This window comes from Pieris brassicae, chromosome 13, assembly GCF_905147105.1.
Source record: "Pieris brassicae chromosome 13, ilPieBrab1.1, whole genome shotgun sequence".
NCBI classification, from domain to species: domain Eukaryota; kingdom Metazoa; phylum Arthropoda; class Insecta; order Lepidoptera; family Pieridae; genus Pieris; species Pieris brassicae.
Window position 1 is genome coordinate 600238 of NC_059677.1, and position 19111 is coordinate 619348.

The following is a 19111-nucleotide window of genomic DNA, read 5'->3' on the forward strand; positions in this document are numbered from 1 at the left end:
CGCCACTGGGTAACTGTTGTAGTAGTCTTAGAAGACGCTAGGCGCAATTACTACTACTACTACCTATTTACTACCTAAATCCTATGATTTACGTTTCTTAAGAGTACATTGAACAATATAAATTTGTGTTTCATATGGACATTTGATTTTAATTTTAGAAAGGCTTAAGTATTCTAATTGAAACCCTACTTTCAAAGCTTCCTTGGAAGTTCGCAAGCAGACTAATACTCATCGATATCACTTGAACTTTTATTATTTTATAAGGAATCTCGCTGTTGGTCTTGGTCCAGTGGATCTTTTACCATAGCAACAGTACAGTACAATATCCTACGTAAAGCAATACCGCGTTTTCGGATACAATAACTGCCATCTATTGTTACGCCAAAGTATAACTTCTAACGCGTGTACATAAGTAAACACGTTTTTTGTTTTGTCATAGGCCTTCAAATCCCGCCAGTTCTGCATCGTGCCACTCTCTGCCATGTACTAGCTATTTACTTAAGTCAGGTTAAATAAGGTGAACAAGAAATAAAACAACAAATGTGTTTATAATTATTTTTTTATTAATTTCACAAAATTATTCATTAAAAGCCACAATCGAAGGCTTTTAAGCTGTCAAAGCGATGACGGATCAAAAACATCGTTCAACAAACATGAGCCGATAACTCATTCAAGCTATTCTACATATAAACGATTATATTCTGTAGAAAATACTTCGTAGACATTCTCAGATAAAGGCAGTCAAGCTTGTCCCAACTATTGCGACTATGGCCCGCGAATAATAGTAATTCCACTTGAACCTTCGTTTAAACTAACATTTAATTTTATTATGAGTGAATATCAACCTAGCCTGGACATGATAGGACACAACAAACAAAACGCGCTAAGAAAGAGAAAGTCATTATACAATGGTCCTTCGAGCCGGATAAATGTAAAAACTCAGTCATTTTAATTAATTATTTTCGTGTATTACGGGATGCTGCAACGGGTAGAGTGTGTTTCTTTAATTGGCTCGGCTATCACTTGAGACAAATGTTTTACACAAAGTTCGAGTGGAATCCGCGGGCATAAAAACAATGACATCTTAATTACAACGTGAATAAAACTATATGACATATAGTGTATATGATATCCAAGCAACATTATATTGAATTATTTGAAGCTAATCTGTGATATTCTAGTGAACGCCTTATCTAAGAGGTGCGAAAATGACCTTTCTACCTAAATACTCTTAACCTACAAATGAAAACCACACAAAGCAAGGTAGAAGGTCATTCAATCGCGTGACAAAGGCCCTTACATTTAAGACCGTACACGGCTCTCGTACTCTCAATGAGTACATAAATCCACTACACCCAACGCTGTGATTGGTCCATTACGCGCCAATCAGAGTTGAGTGTTCGCAAGACAACTCGATCGTAGACGCAGCCCCACAGATCTTAAATGTGACGACCGTTGTGATTGGAATTAAACTATTTTGTTATAGACACAAACGTATATAATTTGGACTTTTCTGGGTCCCGTGCACTATATACAAATAAATATTACAAGTCGTATCTTAGAAAATGTTACCTGTTGAATTGAAGCTTTCCAATGCAGTTGAATATTTATCATAGATCGAGTAAACGAAAACTATCGCGTAAACTATAAACGCGATAGTTAACGTGAATGTCCCGACGATATATGCATATCGGTCGTTAGAAAGAGAGCCTTCGGCTTTGTGCGTTATCTCTTTCTGACAAAGACAACTGATGTCGCATCGAAAGAGATAGCGCGTTAGGAATTCGACTATCTCTTTCCAAAGACCGATGAGCGGTTACTCCTTATTGTTCGTTTATTACATTGCACGGCATATAGAATCTAATATTTGCTTTATAAATATTATCCAAGCTCAGATTTAAAGACCCTTGTAAGGAGGCTAGCAGAATATAATTCAGCCAAAAAGGGCAAAAATAATTGTACACTTCGAAGCTAATTTCCAACGCATATATGCGACATACAAAAAATATTCATTTCTCGCAATCCAATATACTTTATAATGTACAAGCCTAAGCAAAAATAAACTCTTCACTATGACTATATTATTTTATCCGACACGAAACACCAAACATTTCCGATTTCAGCACTCGGTTAGAGTAATTTCTTCATACCGTGCTCGCTCGTCCGACCACGACGACGTCATGGTCGGAGACATCCCAAAGTTCCGTTCCATTAGCTACACTAATCTAATATATGTACAAACCAATATTCCGTACGACTAACCTCTTACGTTGTCTCTGTCACCCGTACGCGGACAGAGCGAGACAGATACTTAACCGATTGACCAAATACTGTTTTGCCGACATAAATAGTTTAAAATGCCACTTACCTCACTTCGCTCGTAATTTACAAAAGCATACAACTATCGACTAGGTATTATAAGGTAACTATAATATATGATTTAAGTGTATATTGAGATCATATAAATTTAATGTATGCAATACAAAGTGGTTTACGTTTAGACCGACCGCAACACGCTCACACAGAATAAAGCGTATTTGTGGCTACACGTGGACCTATTCAAATAAGTGCTAACAGAAAATACGTGACAGTTGACACAATATAGCGGCTAATAAAGCGCTACATATCCAAGTTTACACCAATAAATAATATTTATCTGAAAGCACTATCAAATAGGTCGATAATTAGTCTCGTGAATAACGCCATCTACCGTGAATTTGTTGAACTAAAACGTCATCTCTAATGTCTAGAATTCACACGGTGTTACAATTATTCGAAATAAACGTTTGTGCAATTTCTAAAATGGCAGTCTCGAAGGCAACAAATAATATGATGATATTATATAGAATTTAAACAAATCCGATTGTAACAATTTAACATTTAAATATCTTAAATTTATTTCGAATATCTAACGGAAATAAGTTAGCGTGGCGAGCTGCGCTGTGATGGCATTCTGGAATTAAGAAATTTCTGATTTGTGGAAAATTACTAAATAAATATACATAATGTGATGTAGTGTTTTAAGGCATGATACATGCTTCCTGTGCCTGACACGCTGACTTTGGGCTGAAGCCAAGCCGGTTACCTCACGATATTTTCCTTCACCGTTGGAGCTAAAGAGAAAGAAAATCGATCACGATCGATCGAAAACGGGGATCGAACCTCAGACCTCAGGCATTAGAGTCAAACGCTTAAGCCAACCCCGCTTACTGCTTTTAAGTAATAAATGAATATTATTTTATTCAGCATTATTCTGTATTTTTTAAAATATAAAACCAATAGATTCCGTCATGTATTAACCTAACCTAAATTCAAGACGCGCGTCGTCCAGTAAGCGAGCCAACAAGCGATTTCAGGGCTTGCCCGAGTGAAGCGCGGTTCGCGTCGCCGGAGGGCGGACTGCCCGCGCCGTTAGTCCCGCCCGGCACGCTGCTCAAGCTGCCTAAGGCCGAGAAGCCGCCGTGGGCGTCTAGACATTTTTGGTAGCGCAGCTGAAAATTACGAATCATATGTATTATTTAATGATTTGTTGAGTTATATTGAAGTGATTATATTATATATGAACAAAATATTGAAGACCTATAGTCTTCAATATTTTGTAAAACCATGTCAGATAATTTATTAGTGCCTAGAACCTGTTACAACCTGTTTAATTGATTTTAAATATATCTCTAAAAACCCGCCAAAACGCTTTTTTAGACAAGATGGCGTCGCGTCAGTATGACGTATCATGCTGATGTAAACGTCAAGTTTTAAATGTGCTATTTGTTATATTTTAATTATTTATGTAATTGGATGAAGAAACAAATAAAATTATATTTATATAATAAAACAAAATTTAAAAAATATTCCATAAATCAAACAATTATAAATTATGCATAACAAAAATTATGCTATACACGTCATTAAAACATATTCGAATATAGGAACTCATTCTGTATGTGAATGAGAATTCTCGACAAGAACAGGTTTCTTGCATCGGCTAAATATGGCGCGTCAGTGTTTAGATTTGTTTATGACGTTTTACGTGCAATTTTAAATCGTTTGAATGGTTTGATTGTTATAAATTTACAGTTATATGTCACTGGCCTTAGTATATATATATGTGTGTTAATGATTTAATTATGTTCGACGTCCTGGTGGATAGAAAAACTGTACAGTTTGTGTTTCCACCACACCAACTTCCTTTACATTAAGATCATTTATACAATAAATAAATAAATAAAACAATGATAATATGTTCGATAATAAGACGAAACTAAACAAAACAACCTTTTGTAGGTCTGGGCCTCAGATTTCTTTATCTGTTTCATGATCAATTGACAATTTAAAAGAAATATAGAAGATAGAAGAAAAATCCATTGAAAAGCCGGGGCTCGAACCTACGACCTCATGAGAACGTGACTACCAAGGAATCCAACACGGCTGTGGATGCTTGAAGGACCAATGTCTATCAAACTATTTAATCACCTTTCCAGAAGTTAAAGATCACTGCCGTGTAATGCTTTCAAAGGGAAAAAAGCCTTTATATGGAAATTTAGACCATAACTTTTGACCACAGATATAAATAACTTAACCGTTTAACTAAAACTACTTAATGTGACATTTGTATAATGAATCGACCGGAATGCAAATAAACGATTTAATGCGAAGGGAGAAGGAGAAAGAGTCACCTTGCAAGCGGCCTCGATGGTCTTGCAGAGCGCTCCGGAACTCGGCTCCGCGTGGAAGGCGTGAGCCACGAAGCTGTCCTGCGGCGTGTGCACTATGAAAGCGCAACGGCGCACGTCCCGGCCAATGCCCAGGAAGGACAGGTAGCGCACCCGACATTCCACGATCGGGGTCGATTCCTGTGGAAGGCATTTCGTTAGAATCTCTTACTATCACAGTAAGTCATTTCTTCTCTTTTTTTATTCAACGGGAGGCAAACGGCCTCATCCGATGTTAAGTAATACCGCCACACATGGACACTCACATTGCCAGAAGGCTCGCAAATGCGTTGCCGGCCTTTTAAGAATTGATAAAAAAGCAAAGACACAACATTTTGTGCATAATACATAAAATTTAATGTTATTTTATCTGTATTTTATAATTATTAAGATTAGTGCAAGAGAACCCACCCCTTCTTCAGTGATGGTGATGCAGGAGGGCGCCACCGCGACAGCCACAGGCCTCCAGGCGGAAGGCGCCCGAGCGGCGGCCAACCTCTCCAAGGCGTCGTTCAGCACGTCCATGCCCGTTGGTCTGCCGACCTCCGCGCTGCCCAGGTAACGAGCCCTCACCGTCTTGCGGGGCTCTTCCATCGGAGTCGGGAAGGAGGCACCTGGAATTAGATATGGTTTCTGTAGCAAGTGGGAGAAATACCTTCTGTGCCTGAAACGTCTAATGCACATCGGCTTTCTCACGGTTATATACAACAATCTCTCTCGCAGGAGGCGCCTGCGCAGATCGCGGGAAAAAGCCCATTCTTCCTTCTTCTTTTTCTTTTCTTCCTCCATTATACTTGCTAAAACGGGCCGATCTGACCTGTTAAGACCATTCTGGCCAACAACTAGATTGGCCTTCGGTTCAGTAAAGGGTTAATCTGATGTATGGTCCTTCAGGCCGGAGGATACACGCAACTTTCCCCCAAATCTGAGTAAAGTTAATTCTAGATATTTCATTAATAATAATAATAACGACGTCTCAGATACCGGAGAGTGGTCTCGGCCGCCTCGCAGCCGGTAAGTCCGTGGGTCTCGGCGGAGGCTGCAGCGAGCGCTCAATCATGATCCTCTTGCAAATGTCACGCAGCGTGTTGGCAATGGACCGCGCCGGGGCCTCGCATCGGAACACGTGGCACATGTGCTTGCGTGTCACCCGGTCGCGTGCCACGTACGCAAAGTCTCTGTATTATACACAAATAATATTTATATATTATTTGCCTTATCAATTACATAAATTGGACATAAACAAAAGTTCGGAACTTTTATCAAAAACTACTAATCATATTGACAGCTATACGGCTATCAAACAGTTGGTCTACTTGTCCATTACCAATCCAATTAGTTATATATTTAAGATTCCATAAGTACAAAAAAGACTGAGGTCGTGTACAGTTTGCCAGCTAGTGAAGTGTGTGGTTAAGTTTATACGTAACAACTATGAGGATCTGTATAGTATATGTAGTGTATGCAAGCTGTACTAGATAATTAAATATATGGGAAGGTGAGATCTAAGAACCTAACAACCCTACGAATAGTGTTAATAAGTCCGGGATGTCTGCTCCAAGAGACCTAAGGTAACAGACGGAGCTATAGTAGGATCTGAGGTTCAAGGTGGTGGGATTATCTCAAAGCCATCGGGCATCACCACAAAAATTAAGGGCTTGAAGGAGTTTTCACTTAGAGAGGAAGTGAAGGAACAGAGCAATATTACAATCTGAATTATTGAAAGAAAACAATTTTTTTAACCGAATTAAAGCTATTTGTATTATTTAAATGTTTCCGACGTTTCGCGTGCTTTACAGCGTGCATGGTTACGGTGACCATGCACGCTGTATATATAAGTTTATAATAATACAAATAGTTTTAATCCGGTTAAAAAATTGTTTTCTTTCAATGTGTAAAAGCTATGTTAACCAAAGACAATACAATCTGATTTGTTATAAAACATTACCTTACATACTAATTACACCTATTCACACATACATAATATTATTCTTGTGAACTGTCGGTGCATTGCGCACTTTCAGCTGCTACTTAGAACAACCACGAATGCCGTGTCAGCAGTTGGTCAATGTTCAAATGAAATTCAGAGAAAAAGTTCAATTGAACATTGCCCGCGCTTGTGATGACAGTGATGTGTCAAACAGTTACTTGGAATGGGCCAGTGGGACGAAAGAGAGCGCCCACCAGAAACCTTGGAATATGAAAAGATAGCAGATAAAGATTGGAAATAGCAAAGCTGAGAGACGAGTGGAAGTCATGCAACTTAATGTAATCCTTATATATACATTTGAATGTACTATGTACTGTACTGTAAATTCCTGATAATACATACCGTTCACTGATCCAGGGGAGCATAACAAATAATTTGTAATAAATAAAAAATTAAGCTTATTCCTTCAAAAACACTTTATTAAAAGCAGACATCATACAGACATCTCGCACCGGCATCAAGTCTTCGTCAAATTCGTCTTAGATATCCAGAATCAGAAGAGAGAGGCTCTTCTCCGCTCCGGATTCTGGATGGATATCTACTGGCCCGAGAAGATCTCTAACGAGTAGCTTTAGGAGCTCCGATTAGCCAGAAGTAGAAATGGATACGCCGAAGAGATTTCTCTTATATCCCCACAGGCGCTCGATTGGAACCCCAGAAAAAGAAGCGTGGCCGTCCCGAGCAAAGCTGGCAGTTGCAGATGACGGAAAGAGTCGGAAAGACTTGGAGGGAGGTGAAATAAGACACTCACTCTGCTTCAGGAGTTATAGTACTTTAAATCAGGTTAGTGATATAACATAAGTTCTATCATGTAAATCAAAGACAACAGACGATGACCATGCAAGTAAAGTAATAAGTGTTAAGTCATTAGAACCTTACCGTCCATTGTCTCTTCCCACTCCCCAAACCCGTATAGTATGGATAGGCTGCGTGTGCAAGGTGTTGAGGCTTTCAGGGTCTATCAGCTTCAGGGCTCCGTCGTCCAGGTCCATGAAGAGATCCTTACCCTGGAATTATTACACATCCATTTAAACGTGATATAGGAGAAATTATTATATTAGGGAACTCTAGCCTATCTTTAGCCGTCTCCCAGCCATCTTATCAGTTTGACGGGAATTAATCTCCGGGCAGACTGTCTCTTTCCCTCAAATATGGCGAGGGGGCCGATGGCTGGCCATGCGTGATACTCGTGAACTACCCGTTCACTACTTGTGGTGACTGTCGTACTTGAATTCGGTGATGTTAGTTATTTTTGACTATGTATTTGTGTTGTTCCCACGAGAATGTAAGTGCGTGCTCCTATTTCACCATGCCTCCTGCTGATGTCATGTGGAACATGGTGTGATGATTGCAGCTCCTTACAAACGTTGTGTAATACAAAAATATTGGCGATTAAAGAGTAGCGGAGAGTTTATTGCCAGTTCTTCTCTTCCGTTCTACGCCCTTGATTTGTCAACTGGCAGTTAATGTAAAATTAGAAGCATTTAATATGTATTTCTTTATTGACGTTCATAAGTGTACATTGTGTTACCTATATGAATAAATGATTTTCAAAATGACAGCACAAGTCTCAAAGTCACAAGAGTACTTGTGCGCATTGTATTTTACAAAAATACTATAAACAAACGATATAAGTGTTTTTTTACTTTATAAAATTAATATTTTGAAACTTACATCTCCCCAACGACCAACTTGATCCAGCAGATCGTTTCTCCCCAAACTCAGGTCAACAATGCACTTATTGACAGCTCGGCTCGACCTCTCCGGTGTCAGGTCAGCCTCAGAGATCTCAACCCAACCCAATGACCTGACGAAGAATCGCACGGCTCGCCCGTCCGATTCTGGCCTGGCTGGATAGCTACGGCGTCTGGAACATTGTATTATTTCTTAATATATTAGTCTTTATCCAATAATTTATTGGAAACTTCTGGCTTCCTGCTTAGTACCTCCATCGCATTTGAACATTTTTATAGAACATCCAGAAAGCTCCCCTGATGTTAAGTGATACCTAGACACAATCACTACATATTACTAGAGGACTCCCAAGTTCCTTTTAAGAATTGGTACGCTCTTTTCTTGGTGCGAAAACCACAGTGGGTGGGTTCCACATGAGTGGTGCGCGAGTGTCTTTAAACGGTCAGTTGTGGTGCGACGGAGGTCTCGACGTTCGATGACGAAACATTTTAGAACACAGGGACAATCATTTCAGATATATTTTAGTTAATTTTATTACTTTTAAGTTTTCCTTAAATGAAATTTAGTATTAGTAACGTAAGTCTGTTTCATTTGTCTAAATTCTTAATCAAATTCTAGCAAATTGCCTTGTAATAATGCTTAAACAACAATATTATAACACTAACTTATAAGCCATGTCCTCTTTCCGCTTCGCCTCCTGTGCATCTTGGTCGAGGGCGCCACTGGTCGTGCTTCTGGTGACTGATGTGGTCATTGGCCCGTCGTACTTCACCTCGGACAAGTTGGAACAATCCCTGACCATCGAAATGCGGGATTCTCTGGCTTCGATCGGCGGCATTTTCGGGATCTCTCGCTGGATTGTTCCACTCTTTATGTGCCAGTAGTAAGGGCCATCATTGTCTGTAATTATAAAGATATTTTTTATTGTCTTTTGTTAACATAGCTTTTACATATTAAGAAAAACACTTTTTGAACGGATTGAAGCTATGTATTATTCTATATTTGTGTCCGACGTTTCGCGTGCTTTTCAGCGTGCCGGTGACTGTGGAGTCACCGTGACGAAAATTTAAAATTATGTAAATAATTATAAGTTTATATTAATAATACATAGCTTCAATTCGATTATTCAAAAGATATTTTTTATTTTCTATATGCTAAAAAACTTTTGTGTACATCGGATTTCTGTATGTTTCGTAATCTAATAGATTACGCTCTCGACTTCTTAGGTCTAAGGCATGACATTCGTCACGATGTTTTCATCGTACGAGCGAATGTTAAATGCACACATTGGTGCATCTGGGTTCGAAATGCGATCCTCAGTTGAGCGATACGCTGAAGCAAGGGAAAACTAAAGATATTTAACCTAATATTAGTCAGTTCAAACTACCCTAAAAACCCTAAAATATTAAATATCTGAAGGAGCCGAACGAAAATGTAAAAACGGATCTTGGAAGCAATTGCGCTCATGAATAGTGTAAAGAATAATTTTACTGATGTAGCCGGCGTGTAACTTAGTAGTATGATTTAAATTTATGTATCTTTTAGTAAAAATATAAGAGATGTAAAAGGCCCTGGATACAATATCGCAAGAGAGTATACGTTACATATATATATCTTTTAGTTAATACATAATTAGAAGCGATAATGTTCAAAATTAAGATGATTCACTTGAAGACAATAAATTGTAAAAAGTCAGTTTTTCATACATAACATTCTCCAGTCCATGAATGTCCAATTGTTGTCATTTATATACTTTATAGGTAACAGCAATGTCACTTAGATTTAAGAACCCTATCGAACTTAACTAGCACTAGTAAGTAACTGCCGGGATGTGATATAAGTACTTTACTTTACTTAAGTTATCATACTCTTTATAGGTAATAGATGTGTCAAGACTCATGAGTGCCCATTGTGTGTGTTGGTACCCCTTATTTTATATTATAAGCCCTTGTTTACTATTAAAGATAGTTTATATAGTATTAGACTTAGCTTCATAGAAAGTGTTTCATTTATTTGAACATACCAACCATAAAATAAAAATGATGAGAGTAAATTTTTACGATGCGCGCACACCGTCACAAATAACAGACACCCTGAAGTTAGCAACATCAACATTTTAAAATAAAAAATGTCCATTTTTTTGTGATATTTAAATAAACTTTATTTACGTAGATAATGCGTTTTAATAATACTTTCAATACATTCAAATGTACCAATTTGTGTGAAAGTAATAAAAAAAAATTAACCAGTTATATCGTGTTACAATGACAGTTCTAAAAATGCGTAAGCAGACTAAATAAATGGCCGGTAAATTATGGTATGGTTTTAGGTTAGGTTAGGTTAGTTTAGTTTACTTCTAAGTTTTAACTGCCAAACTTGTTACGCAACTTATTATGTAACGAGTGGGGGGGGGGGGTTGTTGTCCTCTTGTAAAACGTTACGATGCGGGACGGGGATTGAATCACGCTTATTGTTAAGTGTTAAGTTTTAGGTATAGTCACTGGGAGGTCACCTTTCAGGTGGAGGTGTAAAACCTCTCCAAAAATTTCGTGACGTAATTCTTGAACGCTCTCTTACCAAAACTACTACACACAACTGCAACATATTTAGGGGTATTTGTAGTTTGTCCCAGGGGGAGGATTCTGTAAAAGTTGGCATTACTGCTCTGTTTTGTTTTTTTATGTAATAGGAGGCAAACGGGCAAGAGGCTCACCTGATGTTAAGCGATACCGCCGACACTGACATTGCCAGAAGGCTCGCGAGTGCGTTGCCGACCTTTCAAGAATTAGTACGCTCTTTTCTTGAAGGACCCTAACTCCAATTGGTTTGGAAATACTTCTGTTTTTCATAAATCGTTAACATACCTTCATGTTTCTCCCAGCCGGGCGGCAAAGTCTCCTTCTTGGGCCTCAACTTTACAGGAATGGCATATAAGTCATCATTGGGGCCCTCGGCGCAGTGCGGCACCGGGCCAACAGCAGCGTGTAGCTTCTCTGAATCTTCGCGGTCAGCTCGCTCCTTTTCTGGAGGTGGTGATTCCTCCCCCCCATTCTGAGACGGCGTGATAAGGCCGCACTTTTCGCTGTAAAATTTTAGATATTTATGAACTAAATGTTAGATTATTTATTTAAATTATGTTCTATGACATTTGTAAATGTCTCTATAGGTTAATTATCTACTAAGAAAAGCTTCTTGAAGATCGAATTACTTATATAATATAAAATGCTATTCCGTAATTGCAATAATTAATCACGAATTGTTATTTTTAGCGGTAGAAGATGTACAGTGACCCCACATCTCTAAGCACAATGATCATGGCTTTGGCATGGGATGCTGCTTGTGTGGACACGTTAGCCCCGTCTCACCTCCCTCGGACAATCAAAGAGTGTTGGCCAGCCGCAGATCAGGCGGAAAATAATAAAAAGCTCAAATATCTGGTCAGGTCTTTCCCCCAACTTTGATTTTGTTCCGTTTGGAGTAGAGACTCTTGTGGGTTGCATGTGCGCAGGTGCTAAAGATTTAAGTTAGCGTCTGACAGCACCGGTGATCCAGAGCTGGTGCGTGCTCAACGAATACGTATCGCAATACAGCGAGGAAATGCTGCCATCATTAAGGTAGCCAAAGGGACCAAACTTTTTAAATTTTCTATTTATTCATATTATTAGTCATACCTTCGTAAGGTTAAGAATAATTTGAATACTTCACAATTAATATTTAATAATTAAAATAAATGCGATAAAATATTTTCTTTTTCGTTGATACTCACTTTACTTTGCCAACTGGTGAAGAAATCTCGTCCTCAACCCTGTAACAATAAACGTAAAGACTACAGCACTGATAAAAGCACAGAATATAGTAAATGACTGTTGTTTAATTTCCCAAAAATATACAAAATCAAAAGGGATTTCACTCCTTCCTCTGGCTTTATTTTAAATAAATTCCACTGTCCACCAATAATTACAATAGTATCAAATTAAGTTTTATTGAGACTAATATTATGTAAAACTTGACTTTACAAAGTGAGGAAAAAAACAACAACATATACCGAAACCATCTGATAAAAATACAACAGATAATTATTGTATGGTTCTGATTGAAGGCATCTTAAAAGATATTAAGCATATTAATAGTACAGGTAACAAAACCTACCATAACAGTTGTCACTATGTTTGTGGTTCATTTATTTAAGCCTTGTACTGTATTTTTTAGATATATACATTGTTTTATTAAGACATTTATGTAAATAATTTAGTTTGCCTGGCAGGACTTCAAATGACCTTATAATAGCGGGATCCAATAATATCAAAATTAAAATCTCAAGACAAACAATCCGCGAAAATAGAGGACACCGTGAGTCTTCATCTTTTAGTCGATTTCAAACTCCGTTGTCAAATGAACACAGATAATATAACTTTCTCTACAGCTGTCACACTTTTTGACATTCAACACCTTTTGTCTTCAGTCACCGTGACCACGCACGCTGTAAAGCTTAAAATTATGGAAAATAATTATAAGTTTATTACATAGCTTCAATGCTTTAAAAAAGTATGTGTAAAAGTTATGTTATTAACATAGACAATACTTATAATAGTTATTTACTGGCAATACTAATATCGATGACAGCGACGCTCTAACCGGCCAAGAAAAATCTGTGCCACTGAAAAATAACTTTAATCATTAATCTGTCAAAAAATCCATACCTAAAAATACAGATACACCTCAGACACGTGACACAAAACGATCACAGATTAGACGACGCAACGCTAAAGTAGGTTGCACATATGTTTACGCTCGGAGTTTTTAATATATATAATATATAATTATAAATGTGTTATATTTATGTGTATTAGTGTTATTTTAGTATGATAACGTAAAAATGCTTGACTTTGTTTACGTTAATATGTAGAGTCATAGTGACGCCAACTGGTCTAGTTGCCGATCTTTACTAATCGTAATTATTTTACCTATTTTATAAAGAAGACATTCAAAGTGTATACAAACGACTATGTCTGTCTCAACTAAGTATAACGTATATGAAATACAAATAGGCAGGAGGCTCACCTGATGTTAAGTAATACCGCCGCCAATGGCCAAAGGGCAATGTCAAACGAGTACGGTCTTGTTTTGAAGGACCCTAAGTCGAATTGGTTCGAAAACACTTCAGAGATACCACATAGTGTTGGTGCGCGGCGAAAACTGCCTCAACACTTGTGTTAAGTGTTAAGGAAACACTTTTTAAACGGATTGAAGCTATGTATTATTATTAAAAACTTATAATTATTTACATAATTTTAACCGACGTTTCGCGTGCTTTACAGCGTGCGTGGTCACGGCGACCACGTTCGAATTATAATGAGTGTCCATGGGCGGCGATATCAGTTAACCTCAGTCGTAAGTAAGGCTAAATTGTAATCCATATTAATAATTATTCTTAACATACGCCTTACACTTGTTACATTAATTTAACAAGAGTCTAGTAAATTAACCACGAAACGGCTTTATGACCAATCTCGGAGTTAATAGCACTTCATTCGACCATTTTATGTTCACTCAGTGGTCGGTATAATTATTTTGCTGTATCTTGTAGAAATTCGTGTTATTTATTGTTCATGTCAAATTTAACAGTTATATGGTGGGTTTAAATTGAATTAATTATTTTGTCTCAGCGTTTCTGAGGTATCCGTGTAGAAGGTTCTGGAATTTTCTGTAAAATTTTATACTAAAACGTTCTGGTATTAGCCAATGTTCAAAACCGGTGATTGTTGTTTTTTTTTTGTTATGATTAACGCAATAATATAATTATAATTTACATGACTCATCCAAAATACTATTATTTGCCGATGATATTAAAGTTAATTAAGACAAACAATTACTGTCTATTTATGCAACTGGATTTGGTTGAAGGAAATTTACTCCAATAAAGTTATTGGACTGAATTGCCTCTACGAAAACAACGCTCTGCTATATCGAAACTTGTTAGGCGCGTAGGCAAAGTCTGCAACCTGGATATTTTGTTTGTTCTGGTTTTGCAGAGGATATTCGGAGTATTATAGATGCTGTCCTTAGGTGAGGGTGTGTCCTGCGAAATTCAGTTGGTCTTTGTACTGCCATTTCCCTAATGGGAAACACTATTCCTCATTGGTAATCAATTGATGAAACCTGGTGCATAGTATGGTATTATCGTGGTAATGATTGTAAATATACAAAAGAAGTTCCTTAAAACCTTATTAAGTGATGATACTCAGATAAGATAACTCTCAAAGGTTACCTTATTTTCATACTATCAAACATCTATCATCCATACATAAACTGTATGGTTCCTGGGCCTTCGGGGTGCTCTAAATAATAGAGCATTTTATTTTTGCTCCATATTAACCACTCCAACAGTAGATTACAAGGGAAATAATCAAAAGTTGATTGCAATGTAACGAATGAATGCAAAGTAACTGATGAAGCTTAAATTATATGTATCAAGGAATTTATAATTAAGTTTGTTATGGAAGAGCTGGGAACCCTGACAGAGGTATTTTTTTTACTTTAAAGGGTTCCCAAATCTTACACATTGTATTTCATATGTACTTATAATATAAACACATCTTTTTATTTTTTTTATTCTATTTTTATAAAACTAAGAAAGCCGATAAATGAAGAAAATCTGACTGAGGAAAATGTATAGCCTTGGCTCGTACGGTAATTCTACACAAGTTTTATAACTTTATAGAAAACAATTTTTAAACGGATTGAAGCTTTGTATTATTATTTACATAATTTTAATTAAAGGTGTATAATAATAATACATAGCTTCAATCCGTTTAAAAATTGTTTTCTTAATGTGTAAAAGCTATGTTAACAAAAGACAAACTTTATAGAAGTAAAGCTTTGTGGTTAAAGAAACTTTGCAGACGAAAGTTTTAATTTGATTAAATTGTAAATGTATATAATCAATAAATGTACTCAGTCAAAACAATAATGCACTAACAAAGACGTTTTACGTTTTTAAAGTTGTGTTTACAACTATCAGGAATTTTAAATTATTAAAAACAGTTAAAAAAACATGCCTGTACGAAGGGATTCAACACAACTGGGGTTGCATGTAGCAGCACCAGGATGTATTTAAAAAGTTGTAACTCCATATCAAACTACTTAATCACATTCCTAGTTATAGACCACTGCCGCGTAGTTCTTTCAAGAGGGTGATAACATTTTTAATGGCAAGGTGCTTTTTTGATATCAATTATAAATAACTTAATTGTTCCTATTCGACATTATGATGCATGCCATTTGCATGTCTATTTTGCTGATTGTATGGTTTTTCATAATTAATCAAACTGAGTGTACCCCTTTTTTTACAAATAAATGATTAATTATTATTATAAGTAATGTTGGCCAATCAAATAAACAACAATAGTTTGAACCAATTTCACTTTGACGGTATGAACTTTGTGACATTTAATGACAATGACAACAGACAGTATTGCTTCAACATTGCTACTTATCCAGAACTTGACATATTCGGTGGTAGTCTGATCAATTGCAATGACGGTACCTCGGACGCGTACGAACTTACTCAGTGAAGCACCATTTACGCGTGTCTTGCCTACCGTAATTATTATTGATATGTTTTTATTTGCACACTAACTGAATTCACAAGAATTGCATTATTTATAATTAGTTATAAAATGGTTTAGATTTTAAGTTTTTACTTGTTATGTTTATATTGCTTTTAGTTTAGTTTTCTATTGTATTAGTATTAAGTTACTGTAAAAATAGGACATAAGGAAATTAATAAATAATATTAAAAAGCTTGCTAAGTGCCTACTGATACCTAATCCGGTATTTTACTGATTTTTAGCAAAAAAATACTAATAAATCTAAAATTTGAATGTCATGTCTTTTAGAAAATATAGATTGCGACATATTCTGTAGATATAGTATTATATATGTGAGCTTTAATAAATATATAAATCTCATTATTCATCTACAAATTCTGAGCTACTTTTTCAGTATATGTACCGCCATTGTTTTTTTAATACAAAAGCTTATTATTGAAATATTTATTTTTTAGTTTTCTTTTGTTTGGAAAATTAAAATCACTTTTCACATTAATATCCGGGAGAAGATGTTTTTCAGTAAATCTCGAAAACTATGCAACATTTGAACGGACAATTTGTATCGTTATAGTCAACCTAATGTAGAATGTCCTGTGATGGCAAAAGGTTCGTGAAGAAAAAGATTGGCTGACGAAGAGACTGATCTAGCCCAAGATATAACAACTCTTAAAATGGGTGGCAGTGGTCCATACAATGTTATTGGAGAAAACAATAATGTTTGATGTTTAAAGAACTTTATTTCTCATTACAAAATTATATTTTGTTTTACATGAGAAACATGTATATACGTCCATATTTCAGTCTAGTAGATTCACTCTGACATGTATTTTTAATGTTCATCCTCATTTAATGTTCATCATGTTAAGTAAATAACATTCGGCAAATGGGGTTTCATCTATTAGCTTACGTGATATCGTACTATAAAATAAGTAATCAATGTTGTGAGACAAATTTAATAAAAAAATATCTTAAATAGGACACAGATCTATTTTAGTTAGTTAGTACAATTTCAACAACAATTAAAAATAAATAAATAAATTTATTCAAGGCAAGAGGCGTCCCGACAACCGCCGAGGAACTGTTTAGACTAGCACAAGAAACTTGATAACAGCCAACCTTTAACAATAATAGGACACCAGAAAAAGAAATAAATGTAAGCTAATAAAGCTCTCGACAAACTAGTTTCAAAAGCTTACATCGTAACACAAAGCTCATCTCCCATAGAAACTGCACTTTTAAAAGCTCAAAGTCCTTTAAAAGCGCATCGTATCTCCGTTTCGGTGTCAAGTCTTTACGAGCTCTCTACTCGTGTCAAGAGGTTCTTTTGTTAGCTTCTAACGGTAATTTTAGACTTCAAAAAGAGTTACCTGTATGTAGTTGGATATAGGGTGATCTATTAAGCGTGATTTTTAAATTTGCACGTCCTGCAACATGGACAGGTCTGTGTATTTATTTATTAAAGTACAGCATCGTACATAATGCTATATCTACAATGTTAGAAGCTATCATATATGTACAAATAATAAAGATACAAAGAAATAAATAACTAAACAGGAATATATCAAATATATACGGCTTTTTTTAAATCGCCATTACAGAATATGTCAATATAGGCGAGGGTATAATTTTTGTTGTATTAAAATTTGTGTTTCTTAAACTGTTTTTTGGAGTTTGTGATTGATTTTATCGCGGAAGCTATAAATTACGTAAACAGTCTAAAATTAAACACACAGATGTGAGCATTGAACACTATTTTACTATCTTCAGCAACACGCAAAAACTTCATGTATTTTGGCAAGTTTGTTTACAACATCCTTATCAATTATATTACAGCGTATTTTTCATATATATTTCCAACAAATATACCGTGCGAAATTGACAATATTCCTAACCTACAAAGTAATAATAATAATTAAAAAATTGATAAATCTAAAAAGTTTGGAACCCTGTGGCAGTGTAACCTGTAATGGCAGCGCCTCGCTGTATTGCGATAGTTATTCCTTGATCAAGGAAACCACCAGCTCTGGAGCCACCGGTACTGTCAGGCTGTCTGGCAAACCTCAGCAATCATCACACTATTGGTGACGACGTACAGAGTTTATTGTGATCATACACACGCGACCGGAGAAATTTTATAATAATGCAGACCATAGCATATATATATATATATATCGCAGTAAAGTAGTTAAATCAGAGAGTTAATTGAATCTCTAGACAGTTAATTAAAAATCGATATTCATTCGAGTTGCTAAAGTTCCGTCAGACAAGTGAGTGAACGAAACGTTTGACGAGTTTCCTAAACGTTCTATATTTTATTAAATAACTTTTACTGTTTGCTACATTGTTACTTACTAGTACTTATGAAAATTAATTTTGAAGGCCGGCAACGCACTTGCGAGCCTTCTGGCAATGTGTGTCTGTGGGTGTGTAACATCAGGTGAGTTTGAACGTTTGCCTCTAATTAAATTAGAAAAAAAATCTTTAGAACATTGTTTAAAGTCAAACAAAAAATAAGATCTCTTTTCAAGTGAATACAGTGTTCGTACGTCTAGAAACTAGACAATCGTCAACTCGTATACAACTTTGATAGTATGCAAAACTTCGTTTTACATACAAACTTTTATTTTAGTCAATACATAACGCTTTGTATCGCGCAGCCCGGATATACGACGACCAAAATTTAAGCCCTGACTTGTTCAAGCTATCGCGGAATCTTTATAGTATTAAGAATGTCCTTGTCGAAATCACCTGCATCATGATCACACCCCACCTTCACACCATCACGCTTACGCATACACATTAGCTAGATTACGTAATTAATATTCCACGAAAAAGATGTAAGTAAATTTAAATAGACGCTGAATTTTTACGTCAAAGCAAATACAATATAATATGTCTGTCTCACTGTCGTCTGTTGTTTGTTTGTTTCATACATTTAAAAACCATTCGAACATAAACTTTCATTGTTTCACTTCTCATAAAGCGAATTTAATAAGCATACCGAGCGCATGCTGTGTTCGTTCAATTATCTCGCGAAATTATTACGAGCATGACCCACGGTTAAACATTCCTTTATTAGTAATCTTACAGCTATGTAACATGTTATA

General features: G+C 36.2%; 1 protein-coding gene across 12 annotated transcripts in view; it reads right to left on the bottom strand.

The window, feature by feature from the left end:
- Positions 1–550: 550 nt before the first annotated feature.
- LOC123717764 (protein Fe65 homolog) overlaps positions 551–19111 on the bottom strand; it is a 71114-nt gene continuing 52553 nt past the window's right edge. For 10 of the 12 annotated variants that reach the window (XM_045673924.1, XM_045673923.1, XM_045673933.1 and 7 more), the window contains 11 exons: positions 12161–12199; positions 11259–11476; positions 9060–9294; positions 8374–8566; positions 7579–7706; positions 7042–7047; positions 5694–5887; positions 5121–5323; positions 4674–4850; positions 3306–3491; positions 551–2953 (listed from right to left, as the gene is read on the bottom strand). In XM_045673924.1, the coding sequence (XP_045529880.1) occupies positions 3312–3491; positions 4674–4850; positions 5121–5323; positions 5694–5887; positions 7042–7047; positions 7579–7706; positions 8374–8566; positions 9060–9294; positions 11259–11476; positions 12161–12199 (1573 nt within the window). In that variant the 3' untranslated portion in view covers positions 551–2953; positions 3306–3311. The remainder of the gene's footprint in view (positions 2954–3305; positions 3492–4673; positions 4851–5120; positions 5324–5693; positions 5888–7041; positions 7048–7578; positions 7707–8373; positions 8567–9059; positions 9295–11258; positions 11477–12160; positions 12200–19111) is intronic. The other 2 variants (XM_045673926.1, XM_045673925.1) reach the window with 2 other exon arrangements.